Raw genomic sequence first — 17679 nt, forward strand, 5'->3', positions numbered from 1 at the left:
GAGAGAGAGAGAGAGAGAGAGAGAGAGAGAGAGAGAGAGAGAGAGAGAGAGAGAGAGACTTGGAAGCCCCTGATTCCGCTCAACAGTTGTTTATTTCACTTTTGTTTATTATCTATTTCACATAAACATATGTTTCCCATGCCAATAAAGCCCTTTGGATTGAATTGAGAGAGAAAGAGAGAACCAAGCTATATCAGGAAACCTTAAGGCCTGACAACCTTGGAGTACATCAAATGTAAACTAAACCCCCAGCAGGCGGAAGCCTTATCTAGTCCGTCAATTAGGAGAAGCACAGTTGGCTGCGCCGAGGTGTGCCAGCAGAATTAATGCCGACGTAAATGGAGCCCTTATCTGGGAACAACAAGACTGGAGGGGGTGCCTTGACACTGACAACACCACGTTGGCTCCCGAGTGGCGCAGCGGTCCAAGGCACTGCATCTCAGTGCTAGAGGCGTCACATAGTTAAACCACAAAAGGGAAAATAAATAAATACGGGTTGTAATGACAATGGTTTTTGTTCTTCACTGGTTGCCCTTGTGGCAACAGGTCACAAATCTTGCTGCTGTGATTGGACACTGTGGTATTTCACCCAATAGATATGGAAGTTTATCAAAATTGGAATTGTTTTCGAATTCTTTGTGGGTCTGTGTAATCTGAGAGAAATATGTGTCTCTAATATGGTCATACATTTGGCAGGAGGTTAGGAAGTGCAGCTCAGTTTCCACCTTGTTTTGTGGGCAGTGTGCACATAGCCTGTCTTCTCTTGAGAGCCAGGTCTGCCTACGCCGACCTTTCTCAATAGCAAGGCTATGCTCAATGAGTCTGTACATAGTCAAAGCTTTCCTTAAGTTTGGGTCACAGTCACAGTGGTTAGGAATTCTGTCACTGTGTACTCTCTGTTTAGGGCCAAATAGCATTCTAGTTAGCTCTGTTTTTTTGTAAAATTTTGTAAATTTTGTAAATTTGCAATGTGTCAAGTAATTTTCTTTTAGTTTCATGATTTGATTGGGTCTAATTGTGTTGCTGTCCTGGAGCTCTGTGGCGTCTGTTTGTGTTTGTGAACAGAGCCCCAGGACCAGCTTGCTTAGGGTACTCTGCACAAGGTTCATCTCTCTGTAGGTGATGGCTTTGTTATGGAAGATTTGGGAATTGCTGACCTTCCTTTTAGGTGGTTGTAGAATTTAACGTCTCTTTTCTGGATTTTGATCATTTGCGAGTATCGGCCTAATTCTGCTCTGCGTGCATAATTTGGTATTTTACGTTGTACACAGAGGATATTTTTGCAGGTTTCTGCATGCAGAGTCTCAATTTGGTGTTTGTCCCATTTTGTGAAAATTTGGTTGGTGAGCGGACCCCAGACCTCACAACTACAAAGGGCAATAGGTATTTTTAGCCAGATCCTAATTGGTATGTCAAATTCTATGTTCCTTTTGATGGCAGAGAAGGCACTTCTTGCCTTGTCTTTCAGATTGTTCACAGCTTTGTGGAAGTTACCTGTGGTGCTGATGTTAAGGCTGAGGTATATATCGTATTTTTGTGTGCTCTAGGGCAGGTATTCCCCCCAGGGGTACGTGCAATACCGTCGGGGGTACGCCAAATAAAAATGGGATTGACATTAAAAAAAATATATACATATACAGTTGAAGTCGGAAGTTTACATACACCTTAACCAAATACAATTAAACTCAGTTTTTCACAATTCCTGACATTTAATCCTAGTAAAAATTCTCTGTCTTAGGTCAGTTATATCATCACTTTATTTTAAGAATGTGAAATGTCAGAATAATGGTAGAGAGAATGATTTATTTCAGCTTTTTTTTTCTTTCATCACATTCCCACTGGGTCAGAAGTTTACATACACTCAATTCGTATTTGGCAGCTTTGCCTTTCATTTTTTTTTTTACTTGGGTCAGACGTTTCAGGTAGCCTTCTACAAGCTTCCCACAATAAGTTGGGTGAATTCTGGCCCATTCCATCCTGAATGCTGGTGTAACTGAGTCAGATTTGTAGGCCTCCTTGCTTGCACACGCTTTTTTCAGTTCTGCCCACACATTTTCTATGGGATTGAGGTCAGGGCTTTCTGATGGCCACTCCTTAAGCCATTCTGCCACAACTTTGGAAGTATGCTTGGGGGTCATTGTCCATTTGGAAGACCCATTTGCGCCCAAGCTTTAACTTCCTGACTGATGTCTTGAGATGTTGCTTCAAAATAGCCGCATAATTTTCCTCCCTCATGATGCCATCTATTTTGTGAAGTGCACCAGTCCCTCCTGCAGCAAAGCACCCCCACAAAACGATGCTGCCACCCTCGTGCTTCACGGTTGGGATGGTGTTCTTTGGCTTGCACGCATCCCCCTTTTTCCTCCAAACATAACGATGGTCATTATGGCCAAACAGTTCTATTTTTGTTTCATCAGACCAGAGAACATTTCTCCAAAAAGTATGATCTTTGTCCCCATGTGCAGCTGCAAACCATAGTCTGGCTATTTTAAGTCAGTTTTGGAACAGTGGCTTCTTCCTTGCTGAGCGGCCTTTCAGGTTATGTCGATATGACTTGTTTTACTGTGGATATAGATAATTTTGTACCTGTTTCTTCCAGCATCTTCACAATGTCTTTTGCTGTTGTTCTGGGATTGATTTGCACTTTTCGCACCAAAGTACATTCATCTCTATAAATATATATATATATATATATATATATATATATATATATATATATATATCTGTATATACAGTTGAAGTCGGAAGTATGTGCAAAAGTACAATCTCACAACTTGCTGAAACCTTCACTATTGCGCAGAAATTTAGAAACAAAACATGCCAATTTGAAAAATAAGTCACAGGAGATTTTTGAGTGAGAATTAAAACGACTTTCGAGTAGTAAGACATGTATAAAAGCAACAGATGCCATTAATAAGAAGGGGCTAGAAGCATCTTATATGGTGAGCTACCGAGTGGCTAGGACAGGCAGGCAAGCCCCATACTATTGTGGAGGACTTTTTCTCCAAGATGGCGTAGCAGTCAGGCGTCTTTTGTCTTTGTCTTGTCATGTCCCGTGTATATATCTTTATTTATATATTTTTTCATCGCATATATTTATTTTTATTTTTCTTAACCTCAACTTCAACATACTCTCCTGCAACCTGCTTCACCCAATGTGGTATCGATCTGCTATTTTCTTTACTTTAGAACCGGAACCCCCAACAGAAGCTAGCCAGCTAATTAGCTACAAGCTAGTAGTCAGCTAGCCACTGCTAGCGGTCATCAGCTAACCTTTAGCCAGGACAACTCCTGCCAGTCTGCACGGCATGATTCAACTCAGAGCTTATCGGACTCCCTTTTCTCCGTATCTCCGGATATCTCCGCAAGCTCTGAACCTCTTCACCTGGATCATCGCAGCTAGCTAGCTGCTATCCAGATTGGCTTCTCCTGGCTAACGTCCCTGTCCCGAAGCAAGCACCAATTAGCCTGGAGCTAGCCTATGCTAGGCCCATCTCCCGGCTAGCTGAAGAGGTCCATCCTTCGGCTACAATAACTATTTTGCCATTTGGCCTGGACCCCTTTTATTGCCGATACGGAGCCCGAGGCGGTTTTTCAACAGGCTCCTCTGTCGCGATGTCCCCTGAATGCCAATCTGCTAGCCTGCTAGCCGCTGTCTGGAGCATACTGGACTGTTAGCTGAAGTGGTCCATCAGTCAATTTCTTGGGCTACTATAGCAATTTTGCCAATTGGCCTGGACCCTTTTACTACACTGAACCCTGCTGATCCATCAGGACTGGTCTGCCGACGTAACCGCACAAGGGGCTACAACAGACTTCTTCCGTCGCGAAGTCCCTCTAAGGCCCTTCTGCTACCCTGCTATCCCCGGCCCACTAGCTGTCTGAATTGCCATGTCTCCAGCCCGTTGGACCCTATCACTCAGCTACGCACGCCTCTCCCTAATGTCAATATGCCTTGTCCATTGCTGTTTTGGTTAGTGATTATTGTCTTATTTCACTGTAGAGCCTCCAGCCCTGCTCAATATGCCTCAAATAACCCTCTTGTCCCACCTCCCACACATGCGGTGATCTCACCTGGTTTAATCGATGTCTCTAGAGACAATACCTCTCTCATCATCACTCAATGCCTAGGTTTACCACAACTGTATTCACATCCTACCATACCTTTCTCTGTACATTATGCATTGAATATATTCTACCGCGCCCAGAAACCTGCTCCTTTTACTCTCTGTTCCGAACGTACTAGACAACCAGATCTTATAGCCCTTGGCCGTACCCTTATCCTACTTCTCCTCTGTTCCTCTGGTGATGTAGAGGTTAATCCAGGTCCTGCAGTGCCTAGCTCCACTCCCATTCCCCAGGTGCTCTCATTTGTTGACTTCTGTAACCGAAAAAGCCTTGGTTTCATGCATGTTAACATTAGAAGCCTCCTCCCTAAGTTTGTTTTATTCACTGCTTTAGCACACTCTGCCAAGCCGGATGTCCTAGCTGTGTCTGAATCCTGGCTTAGGAATGCCACCAAAAACCCAGAAATTTCTATCCCTAACTAACATTTTCCGACAAGATAGAACTGCCAAAGGGGGCGGAGTTGCAATCTACTGCAGAGATAGCCTGCAGAGTTCTGTCTTACTATCCAGGTCTGTACCCAAACAATTCGAGCTTCGTCTTCTAAAAATTCACAAATTCAAGTCTCTCACTGTTGCCGCTTGCTATAGACCTCCCTCTGCCCCCAGCTGTGCCCTCAATACCATATGTGAATTGATTGCCCCCCATCTATCTTCTGAGCTCGTGCTACTAGGTGACCTAAACTGGGACATGCTTAACACCCCGGCCATCCTACAATCTAAGRTTGATGCCCTCAATCTCACACAAATTATCAATGAACCTACCAGGTACAACCCCAAATCCGTAAACACYGGCAACCTCATAGATATCGTCCTAACCAACCTGCCTCCAAATACACCTCTGCTGTCTTCAACCAGGATCTCAGCGATCACTGCCTCATTGCTTGCATCCGTAATGGGTCTGCAGTCAAACGACCACCCCTTATCACTGTCAAACGCTCCCTAAAACACTTGAGCGAGCAGGCCTTTCTAATCGACCTAGCCCTTGACCAGCACAAAAACATCCTGTGGCGTACTGCATTAGCATCGAATAGCCCCCGCGATATGCAACTTTTCAGGGAAGTTAGGAACCAATATACATACGCAGTTAGGAAAGCAATGGCTAGCTTTTTCAAACAGAAAAAGAGCACCTCCTCCCAGCTGCCCACTGCAATGAGGCTAGGAAACACTGTCCTACCAATAAATGCACAATAATTGAGAATTTCAATAAGCATTTTTCTATGGCTGGCCATGCTTTCCACCTAGCCACCCCTACCCTGGTCAACAGCCCTGCACGCCACATAGCAACTTGCCCAAGCCTCCCCCATTTCTCCTTCAACCAAATCAGATAGCTGATGTTCTTGAAAGAGCTGCAAAATCTGGACCCCTCAAATCAGCAGGGCTAGACAATCTGGACGCCCTCTTTCTAAAATTATCAGCCGAAATTGTTGCAACCCTTATTACTAGCCTGTTCAACCTCTCTTTCATATCGTCTGAGATTCCCAAAGATCTGTAAGACCTGTATGCTCTCGTTGGCTGGCCCTTGCTTCATATTCATCGCCAAACCCACTGGCTCCAGGTCATCTATAAGTCTTTGCTAGGTAAAGCCCCGCCTTATCTCAGCTCACTGGTCAACATAGCAGCACCCACGCACACGCTCCAGCAGGTATATTTCAATGGTCACCCCCAAAGCCCATTCCTCCTTTGGCCGCCTTTCCTTCCAGTTCTCTGCTGCCAATGACTGGAACGAATTGCAAAAATCACTGAAGCTGGAGACTCATATCTCCCTCACTAACTTTAAGCACCAGCTGTCAGAGCAGCTCACAGATCACTGCACCTGTACATAGCCCATCTGTAAATAGCCCATCCAACTACCGCATCCCCATACTGTTATTTATTTTGCTGCTTTGCACCTCATTATCTCTACTTGCACATTCATCTTCTGCACATCTATCACTCCAGTGTTTAATTGCTAAATAGTAATTATTTCACCACTATGGCCTATTTATTGCCTTACCTCCCTTATCTTACCTCATTTGCACACACTATATATAGACGTTTTTCGATTGTGTTATTGACTGTATGTTTGTTTATTCCAACTCTGTGTTGTTGTTTGTGTCGCACTGTTTTGCTTTATCTTGGCCAGGTCGCAGATGTAAATGAGAACTTGTTCTCGACTAGCCTACCTGGTTAAATAAAGATGAAAAAAAAAATGTAATTCTTCCTGCTGCCGCAGATATGGCTGGGACAGTGCTGAGGGAAAAGGCCCCAAAATGACAATGCCTTCATCAAACAACACTGTTTCACGACGCATCAGTGACATGGCAGGAGATTTTTTAAAACAATTACTGCTTCATATTCAAGCCAGTGAATTCAATGCGTTACAGCTGGATGAGTCAACAGACGTGGCGGGCCTGGTACAGCTCCTGGTATATGTCTGTTACGTTTACGGGGGGTCAATTAAGGAAGACATCCTCTTCTGCAAACCACTGGAAACTAGGACAACAGGAGAGGATATTTTTAAAGTACTGGACAGCTTTGTGACATCAAATGGACTTTGGTGGTCAAGATGTGTTGGTATCATTACTGATAGCGCAAAAGCCATGACAAGGAGACATAGTGGAGTGGTAATGTGCGTGCAAGCAGTTGCTCCAGACACCACTTGGGTACACTGCAACATCCACCGAGAGGCTCTTGCTGTCAAGGGAATGCCTGACAGCTTGAAAGACGTTTTGGACCCTACAGTGAAAATGGTTAACTTTGTTAAAGCAAGGCCCCTGAAATCTCGTGTATTTTCTGCACTATGTAATGATATCGGCAGCGACCATGTAACGCTTTTACAACATACAGAAGTGCGCTGGTTATCAAGGGGCAAAGTATGATTAAGAAGTTGGAGCTCTTCTCTGTCTGCATTAACAAAGCACAGGTCTTTCCATCATTGTATGATTTTTTGGTGTGCAAATGAACTCAAGCTTATAGACAATGTCAAATGTGATATCGCGAAGCAGCTGAGTTAGCTGAGTGCGCAATTACGCAGGTACTCTCCCGAAACAGATGACACAAACAACTGGATTCGTTATCCCTTGCTTGCCCTGCCTCCAGTCCACTTACCGATATCTGAACAAGAGAGCCTCATCAAAATTGCAACAAGCGGTTCTGTGAAAATTTTATTAAATCAGAAGCCACTGCCAGATATCTGGATAGGGCTAAGCTCAGAGTTTCTTTCCTTGGCAAATCGCGCTGTTAAGACACTGATGCCCTTTGCAACCACGTACCTATGTGAGAGTGGATTCTCGGCCTTCACTAGCATGAAAACTAAATACAGGCACAGACCACGTGTGGAAAATTATTTCAGACTGAGACTCTCTTCAATACAACCCAACATTGCAGAGTTATGTGCATCCTTTCAAGCACACCCTTCTCATTAACCTGTGGTGAGTTATTCACAATTTTTGATGAACAAATAAGGTTTTATATGTAAGATGGCTAAATAAAGAACAAAATGATTTATTATTATTATTATATTAATATTTGTGCTCTGGTCCTAGAAGAGCTCTTTGTCACTTCCCACGAGCCGGGTTGTGACAAAAACTCACACTCATTCTTATGTTTAATAAATGTATCGTATAGTGTGTGTGTGTGTGTGGCAGGCTTACAATGATGGCAAAAAAAAACACTTGAGAGTGTGCTGACCCTGGTGCTAGAGGGGCTACACAGCTGGAGGTGGAATGTTTGAAGGGGTACGGGACTATAGAAAGTGTGGCAACCACTGTTCTAACGCAATGGTGTCTAGATGGAATTTGTATTTGTGGTCCTGGCAACTGGACCTTTTTTGGAACACCATTTTTTTTGTTGTCTTACTAAGATTTACTGTCAGGGCCCAGATCTGACAGAATCTGTGCAGAATATCTAGGTGCTGCTGTATGCCCTCCTTGATTGGGGACAGAAGCACCAGATCATCAGCAAACAGTAAACATTTGACTTCAGATTCTGGTAGTGTCACGCCCTGACACTACCGTGTAATCGGTCAGAGCGTGACTAGGGGGGTTTTCTAGTTATTATAGTTCTATGTTGGTGTGTGAGTATGGTTCCCAATTGGAGGCAGCTGTATATCGTTGCCTCTAATTGGGGATCATACTTAGTGTGTCCCTTTTCCCACCTGCGTTGTGGGATATTGTTTGTATGAGTGCCTATGCGCGCTACGTATCGCACGTTCGTTAATTCTTTGTTGTTTTGAAGTTTCACTGTAATAAATATGTGGAACTCTACTCACGCTGTGCCTTGGTCCGATTATTTATATAACGATCGTGACAGAATATCCCACCATTACAGGACCAAGCAGCGTGCCCAGGAGGTAAAGGAGAGTTGGACATGGGAGGAAATACTGGGTGGATGCGAGACCCTTCCTTGGCAGGAGTCACCAAGTAATATAGGAGGACAGCGACGACGCCGGGGTCCGCGGCCACAAACAGCCCAAGGGCAACCCCAAGATTTTTTTGGGGGGGGCACAAAATCTTGGGGGGGGGGGGCACAAGGGGCGATCGGTCGAGCCGAGGAGAGAGCCAGAGACCGTCTGGGAGTCGATGGAGCAGTGTGAGGAGGGATATCGGAGAGAGATGTTGGTTAGGTGTATTCTGCAGTGCATTTGCCCTGAAGAGCGTGTCATCAGTCCGGTGCAACCTGTGCCGGCTCCACGCACCAGGCCTCCAGTGCGCCTTCCTAGCCCGGTACGTCCTGTGCCAGCTCCCGCACTCGCCCTGAAGAGCGTGTCATCAGTCCGGTGAAACCTGTGCCGGCTCCACGCACCAGGCTCCAGTGCGCCTTCCCAGCCGGTACGTCCTGTGCCGGCTCCCGCACATTGCCCTGAGGAGCGTGTCATCAGTCCGGTGAAAACCTGTGCCGGCCTCACGCACCAGGCCCCAGTGCGCTCTCCACCGTCCGGTACATCCTGTGCCGGCTCCCCGCACTGGCCCTGAAGAGCGTGTCATCAGTCCGGTGAAACCTGTGCCGGCGCTCCACGCACCAGGCTCCAGTGCGCCTCCCCAGTCCGGTACGTCCTGTGTCGGAACCCCGCACTCGCATTGAAGAGTGTGTCACCAGCCCTGAGTCTCCAGCGACGGTCTACAGCCCGGAACCTCCAGTGACGGTCCACGGCCCGGAGCTTCCAGCGACTGTTCAGTCCAGGCCTCCAGTGACGGTCCACGGCCCGGAGCTTCCTTCTAATTGGGGATACTATAGTGTGTCCCTTTTCCACCTGCGTTGTGGGATATTGTTTGTATGAGTGCTATTGCGCTACGTATCCACGTTCGTTAACTCTTTGTTTGTTTTGAAGTTTCACTGTAATAAATATGTGGAACTCACGCTGCGCCTTGGTCCGATTATTTATTAATGATCGGTAGGGTGAGGCTGGGTTCTGCAGACTGTTCTAGTGCCCTTGCTAATTTGTTGATATATACAGTGGGGAGAACAAGTATTTGATACACTGATGATTTTGCAGGTTTTCCTACTTACAAAGCATGTAGAGGTCTGTAATTTTTATCATAGGTCACTTCAACTGTGAGAGACGGAATCTAAAACAAAAATCCAGAAAATCACATTGTATGATTTTTAAGTAATTAATTTGCATTTTATTGCATGACATAAGTATTTGATACATCAGAAAAGCAGAACTTAATATTTGGTACAGAAACTTAGTTTGCAATTACAGAGATCATACGTTTCTGTAGTTCTTGACCAGGTTTGGCACACACTGCAGCAGGGATTTTGGCCCACTCCTCCATACAGACCTTCTCCAGATCCTTCAGGTTTCGGGCTGTCGCTGGGCAATACGGACTTTCGGCTCCCTCCAAAGATTTTCTTTGGGTTCAGGTCTGGAGACTGGCTAGGCCACTCCAGGACCTTGAGATGCTTCTTACGGCCACTCCTTAGTTGCCCTGGCTGTTGTGTTTCGGGTCGTTGTCATGCTGGAAGACCAGCCACGACCCATCTTCAATGCTCTTACTGAGGGAAGGAGGTTGTTGGTGTAGATCTCGCGATACATGGCCCCATCCATCCTCCCCTCAATACGGTGCAGTCGTCCTGTCCCTTTGCAGAAAAGCATCCCCAAGAATGATGTTTCCACCTCCATGCTTCACGGTTGGGATGGTGTTCTTGGGTTGTACTCATCCTTCTATTCCTCCAAAACGGCGAGTGGAGTTTGAGCAAAAAGCTCTATTTTTGTCTCATCAGACCACATGACCTTCTCCCATTCCTCCTCTGGATCATCCAGATGGTCATTGGCAAACTTCAGACGGGCCTGGACATGCGCTGGCTTGAGCAGGGGGACCTTGCGTGCGCTGCAGGATTTAATCCATGATGGCGTAGTGTTTTACTAATGGTTTTCTTTGAGACTGTGGTCCAGCTCTCTTCAGGTCATCGACCAGGTCCTGCCGTGTAGTTCTGGCTGATCCCTCACATTCCTCATGATCATTGATGCCCACGAGTGAGATCTTGCATGGAGCCCAGACCGAGGGTGATTGACCGTCATCTTGAACTTCTTCCATTTTCTAATAATTGTGCAACAGTTGTTGCTTTCTCATTCAAGCTGCTTGCCTATTGTCCTGTAGCCCATCCAGCCTTGTACAGGTCTACAATTTATCCCTGATGTCCTTACACAGCTCTCTGGTCTTGGCCATTGTGGGAGAGGTTGGAGTCTGTTTGAATTGAGTGTGTGGCAGGTGTCTTTTATACAGGTAACGAGTTCAAACAGGTGCAGTTAATACAGGTAATGAGTGAAGAACAGGAGGGCTTCTTAAAGAAAAACTAACAGGTCTGTGAGAGCTGGAATTCTTACTGGTTGGTAGGTGATCAAATACTTATGTCATGCAATAAAATGCAAATTAATTACTTAAAAATCATACAATGTGATTTTCTGGACTTTTGTTTTAGATTCCGTCTCTCAAGTTGAAGTGTACCTATGATAAAAATGACAGAGAACTCTACATGCTTTGTAAGTAGGAAAACCTGCAAAATCGGCAGTGTATCAAATACTTGTTCTCCCCACTGTATGTTGAAGAATGTGGGGCTTAAACTGCAACCCTGTCTCACCCCACGGCCCTGTGGAAATTAATGTGTGTGTTTTTTTGTGTGCAAATTTTACCCGCACATTTCTTGTTTGTGTACATGGATTTTATAATGTCGTATGTTTTTCCCCCAACACCATTGTCCATCAATTTGTATAGCAGACTCTCATGCCAAATTAAGTGAAAAGATTTTTTGAAAAAACAAAGCATGAGAAGACTTTGCCATTGTTTTGGTTTATTTGTCAATTAGGGTGTGCAGGGTGAATACGTGGTCTGCTGAACTGTAATTTGGTAAAAATCCAATTTGACATTTGCGCAGTCCATTGTTTTCACTGAGGAAATGTAAGTGTCTGGTGTTAATGATAATGCAGAGGACTTTCCCAAGGTTGCAGTTGACGCATATCCCACGGTAGTTATTGGGGTCAAATTTGTCTCCACTTTTGTGGATTGGGCAGCCCTTGGTTCCAAATATTGGGGAAGATGCCAGAGCTAAGGATGATGTTAAAGAGTTTAAGTATAGCCAAATGGAATTTGTGGTCTGTATATTTTATAATTTCATTGAGGATACCATCAACACCACAGGTCTTTTTGGGTTGGAGGGTTTGCATTTTGTCCTGTAGTTCATTCAATGTAATTGGATAATAGTCTTTAATAGTTGAATCTAAGATTTGTATTTGATCATGTATATGTTTTGCTGTTCTTTGTTACAGAGCCAAAAAGATTGGAAAAGTGATTTACCCATACATCTCTGTTTTCGATAGATAACTCTTCCTGTTGTTTGTTTAGTGTTTTCCAATTTTCACAGAAGTGGTTAGTCTATGGATTCTTCAATTACATTAAGCTGATTTCTGACGTGCTGTTCCTTCTTTTTCTGTTGTGTTTTTCTGTATTGTTTTAGTGATTCACCATAGTGAAGGCATAGGCTCAGGTTTTCTGGGTCTCTATGTTTTTGGTTGGATCGGTTTCGCAATTTCTTTCTTAGGTTTTTGCATTCTTTGTCAAACCATTTGTCATTGTTGTTAATTTTCTTAGGTTTTCTGTTTGAATATTTTTGATTTGATAGGGAAGCTGATAGATCAAATATACTGTTTAGGTTTTCTACTGCCAAGTTTCCACCTTCTCTATTACAGTGAAACATTTTCTCCAGGAAGTTGTCTGAAAGGTACTGAATTTGTTGTTGCCTAATTGTTATTTCGTAGGTTTCCACACTACTTTCTTTCCATCTATAGCATTTCTTAATATTATTCAGATCCTTTGGCTTTGATGCCTCATGATCGAGTATTGCTCTGTTCAAGTAGACTGTGATTTTTCTGTGATCTGATAGGGGTGTCAGTGGGCTGACTGTGAATGCTCTGAGAGACTCTGGGTTGAGGTCAGTGATAAAGTAGTCTACAGTACTACTGCCAAGGGATGAGCTACAGGTGTATCTACTGTAGGAGTCCCCTCGAAGCCTACCATTGACCATGTACATTCCCAGCATGCGACAGAGCTGCATGAGTTGTGACACATTTTTGTTGGTTATGTTGTCGTAGTTTTGCCTAGGGGGATATATGGGGGAGGGAATGCTGTCACCTCCAGGTAGGTGTTTGTCCCCCTGTGTGCTGAGTGTGTCAGGTTCTTGTCCAGTTCTGGGATTTGGGTCGCCTGGAAATCATTAGGATGGAGAAGCTGTCTTCATTAAATTATGGGGAGTCTAGTGGGAGGATATAGGTAGCACACAGGAGGACATTTGTCTCTGTTGAGATAATTTCCTTTTGAATTTCTAGCCAAATGTAAAATGTTCCTGTTGTTATAAATGTAATAGAGTGAGTTAGGTCTGCTCTATACCAAATTAGCATACCCCTGAGTCCCTTCCCTGTCTCACACCTGGTAGATTGGTGGATGCGACTACAAGTGGGTCCATCTCCTTCATACCATGTTTCTTGTAGGATGGCAATGTCTGTATTTCTTCTTTGGTGAAGTCCAGGTTCCTGCTCTTTAGGCCAAAGGCAGATGACCTCAGGCCTTGGATATTCCAGGATGAGATAGTGAAAGTGTTGTATTCCATAGAGTGTCCAATGTTGTTGGTCGTGTGGTTTGGCCTCAGACCAGTAAGTGTGAGCAGAGCCTGCTGAGCATCAGGTACATGCCATTAGCTTGGGCTAGTGTAAGAGTGGGGGTTGGGCCTGTTTGCCTGCTCACAGCCTGGGCGTATTTGTGACTTTCATGTTGAGGCCTTCTTTGCGGGAGTGGGGGGTATAGGGTGAGCAGGAGGGGCATAGGTCTGATCTGAGGGGGCCTAAATGGGGTGTTTGACTTGCTGGTGGTGCTGTGGTCTGAATGTAGGTCCTCTCGGCGTTGGTCCTCTATATGTAGGTCCGGGGGGGGGGGCCCGCAGGTTAGGGCGAGTGTCTCGCTGGTCTGGGCGTGGTGTCTGTTGATCTGTTGCTCCTGTGTGAGGTGTTGGGGCTGCGGTTGAGGGCGATGTCCTTTAGGGTCCGGGCGAAGGTGGGCACTACTGCCTTGTATAGGTGGACGTATACAAGGCAGTGTTCTCTCTCCCTATGCTCAGAAAAGCAGAAGTAGAGGCATCCAAGTTTCACCGTCTAGTAAGCTCTCTCTCTCCATCTCTCTCTTGTTTGGATTGACTTCCAGGTTGCTCAAGGCAGATGGTGGGAAAGAAGGGAAGTTGCAACCGGTTGCACAGGAATCTCCTACTACCTTAAGCTTGAATACATCATCCCTCTCAATATACTCTCACAATCATGCTGTTATGACTTCTGCTGTAGGCTTCTGGGGAGCGCTGCCCCCAACAGTCCTCCCCGATTCCTTTGTTTAAAGCTGCAATATGTAACTATTTGGGGACCCGACCAAATTCACATAGAAATAGCTTGTTTTGTCACATAAACTGAAATTAGGCGAACTATTAGAATTTTAGCAAACAGAAAATGCCAGGGCAATTTCTGCATAGTGCACCTTTAACATAAACACCAATGACCTATCTGTGTCTTGCACAGCTGCAGAGGCCGCTTCCCAAAATAAACAAGATGGAAAAACAGTTAGACGGGCAGAAACATAAAACACCAAACAAAAGTTGAGAGAGCTCAGAGGAGAGAAACACGGTGTGATGATCGGAGTGTCCCCTCTTCGTTTGCATCTGGGGCCTGTTTCGTTTCAGAGCACACTGTGCCCATCTAACTTGATTTCAAGATGTGGAGACAAGATGTAGAGGGATCAGGGAAATTATACCCAAGGAGAACAAAGTGCTGCTATCAAATGCACATCACAGCGATGGTCCCTGGGAAGGCGGGCTGCAGACCCCTGGACCCTCTGAAGACTCATTTACTGCCTCTCTGAGATCTCCTCCGAACAGCGCAACATAAAAGTCTCCAACTGTGATGATGGATTCATAAAGGCATGCTTAGCGTGCGTCTGTCGAGGCTACCCGGGGCCACAGACAAACATAAACAGCATAGTCTCTATTGGCAGCAGGGCCGCTTATGGAACATTCATGTGGACTCAGCCTCCATGTGGACATAGCTGATTTAATTTAATCTCTTCACTTTCCCACTAATAGGCTTTTCTTTTTACTCTATATTAATACTCACCTAAGACAAGGACTCAACTAAGTGAATCCCCTTTGCAAAATGAAACACCTGCAAAGTTTACTAACAGCTGTCCATGGTAACCCTAAAGTGTTCTCTGCTAACCCTAATGGGATGTAGGGTTGACTATACCCCTCACACATTCTTAAGTGAGGGACTCAAGGCTGTACTTATGTCAGTCCATAAATTAAGGAGTGCTTCAACTGCTGAACATATTAGTATGTGTCAGTGGGTTCGGACATGTGCATGCAACTGATTGACCTGCCAGTGTGTGTATGTGTGTGTGTTTCCCCATGCATGTCTTCCGTGCTGCTTAATGTGTTATGGTTCTGAGTCTTTATGACTAATTGTCATGTCTATAGAAGGATTAGGAGTGGTCTGTCTGTCTGACTGTTAGCTAACCGCCCCAGACTATAAGCACCAGACAGACCAACTGGTCAATGGCTCCAGTCTCCTCCAGTTTCTGTGTGACACAAACACCACGATGGTCGGTTGGTTGGTTGTGATGCTCGTTATTCACCATGACCACGTTTTCCTCCATTGCAAAAGGCCTCATGACAAACGGAACAATTACGGAAACAATAATACTAGCATCCACCACTTCCACCCTGGTGAGACCAAAATATGTGCCGCCCGCCTAATACGAGCCAGCTGTGTTCTGGCTGGGGGGAATTAAAACACGGCCTATACAAGTCCCATTGCCAATGGGAGTACAGACACTCAGGGAAAGTATGTGGTGCTGGCCGGATGATAATTGTCAAGTCATTCTTGTTTAGGAAAGATGCAAATATTACAACAATGCCACTGGTTAACAATGTTTTTCTTTTTATGGTAATGCGAATTCTGAACTCATGAAAGTATGGTCAATTTGGTTAGAACGAGCTACGAGTCAAAAGGAGAACAATGTATAGGTAAGAAGACAACAGTAGAGGTGAGAAGGTTTTTAACGTGGCGACAACTCAACAGACTTAGTCTCTGAGGTTGATGTAAAGGGCAACAGCAACACTTACCACAGAGAAGTGAACAACAGAACAAAAACGAATACATCTGTCTTTTCTCCTATTTTATCTTTAATTTCTACCTTGTTGTTTAGCCTACTTTTCATTTCACCCTTGGAATGGTGCAAAGCCATAGTAAATATGGGCCCGTATTAATAAAGCGTCTCAGAGTAGGAGTGCTGATCTAGGATCAGTTCTGCCTTTTAGATCATAATGAATAAGATTACATGGACAGTGGGGACATGATTCTAGATCAGCACTCCTACTCTGAGAGGCTTTATGAATACGGGCTCATGTCCAAAGTATTTTAGGTTGGGGCATCTTACTTGTAGAGGCTGTCGGGCTCCAGGCACTTGAAGACCAGCGAGTAGAGCACAGAGTGAGGATGGTCTCCATTCCTCCGACCCGCCACCACACAGGACGAACCCAAACCTGAGAACAGGTCATCCACCAGACTTAACACCTCACCTACAGGAGATGGGAGGAGAAAGAGAGAGAGAAAGAAAGAGACAGAAGATGTAGAATGAGAGAAAGTGAGTGAATAGATGTATGGAGAGGAGGAGAAAGATGTAGAAACAATCACAGGGTTAATAGACTTACTGTACATTGACCAGATTGGAACCCATGTCCTGTTCCTCTTAAATAAAGTGCCAAATCTACCAGAAGGGCCACAAGTCTGCTGTTTTGTCCCATCATGCACTGTCACCTATTGTTCTTCCATGATATGTTTTACAAAACAAACACATGCCAAGCTAGCCTTGGGTCACATGGCACATGTTTCAACAGAAAACAGACACAAGTGCAATGAAAAGTAATGAATTAAGTTTTAAGAGGGAGATTCTTTCCAGCATCGATCCTTCCACTTGGCGCTTAATTGTGTTCCAAGTCATTCCGAGTTTCACTTCAGCTCAGCCCAGAGGGAAAGATTTCTGCAGCACAAACCCTGAGGCAAAATGAAATCAGACTTCCTCTGGCAGTCGGCCCTACACGGTACATTATAGAACTGTAAGAAAACAGGACTTTTCTCCTTTATGGCCACATGGTACTGTTACAATGATATCTCACTGAGAACCCCTGTGTCTCACAAACACCAGTTCACAAGTTGTGAAATATCTTTCATGTCAGCTTAAGGGAAAATAATGACACACTTGTTCATTCAGACATGCACCAAACCGTTTCCAGCGCTCAGAGGGGTGGTGGAAAAGAGAGAGAGCTGTCGAAACAGTTTAAAAGCTCTAAAATGTTGGGGATTTCAAACGATTTCTACAAGATGTAAAGGGAGCTTAGCTTCAGCTTATGACATGCAGGCCAACTTATAAACACAGGGAATATGTCTGTCCGGTGGGGCAGGAGGTGATGGCAAGGAGGGTTGCAAAAGAGAGGAGGAAAGAAGTGAACGAATGAAAGATTTGACATGTTCCCAGAAAGGGGTCTGTGTATAGTAGGTTTCCCAAACACATTCCTATACTTCGAGTCTCCCTGTGCCAGGTTTACTATTTCGAAGGTTTTCTCTTTCTAAACATGCAATGCAAATTGGACCTTTATTTATTCACAGGAGGAGAGCCAGCAGAACAAGTACACTATAGGTTGTTTTTCCTGCTGGACTGAAATCCTCTTTTGAGAAACATGCTGAAATAGGCCTAACTGGAATTGTCTTGGAATTTTCTTGATCCTCCACAGATATAATTGATGATTTACTTGAAAGTTTATGTTATGCTTGTGTACATTTCCTCTCTGGGATGAATTACTTTACGTATATTCAGTCCACATGTTGTGAATGAAAGCATACATACAAGCAGTCTTTGCACATTCATAGTAAATGAAGTCCGGTGGGGCAGGAGGTGATGGCAAGGAGGGTTGCAGAAGAGAGGAGGAAAGAAGAAGTGAACGAATGAAAGATTTTACATGTTCCCAGAAACACAATCCACGCAAT

At 44.7% G+C, this 17679-nt stretch overlaps 1 protein-coding gene across 1 annotated transcript in view; it reads right to left on the minus strand.

Annotated features, from left to right (window-relative positions):
• LOC111964034 (astrotactin-2) overlaps positions 1 to 17679 on the minus strand; it is a 798238-nt gene that overhangs the window by 346713 nt on the left and 433846 nt on the right. Inside the window, exon 20 of the mRNA XM_023987704.3 lies at positions 16073 to 16214. Within this exon, the coding sequence (XP_023843472.1) occupies positions 16073 to 16214 (142 nt within the window). The remainder of the gene's footprint in view (positions 1 to 16072; positions 16215 to 17679) is intronic.

The sequence above is a fragment of the Salvelinus sp. IW2-2015 genome, linkage group LG5 (assembly GCF_002910315.2).
Source record: "Salvelinus sp. IW2-2015 linkage group LG5, ASM291031v2, whole genome shotgun sequence".
NCBI classification, from domain to species: Eukaryota; Metazoa; Chordata; class Actinopteri; order Salmoniformes; family Salmonidae; genus Salvelinus; species Salvelinus sp. IW2-2015.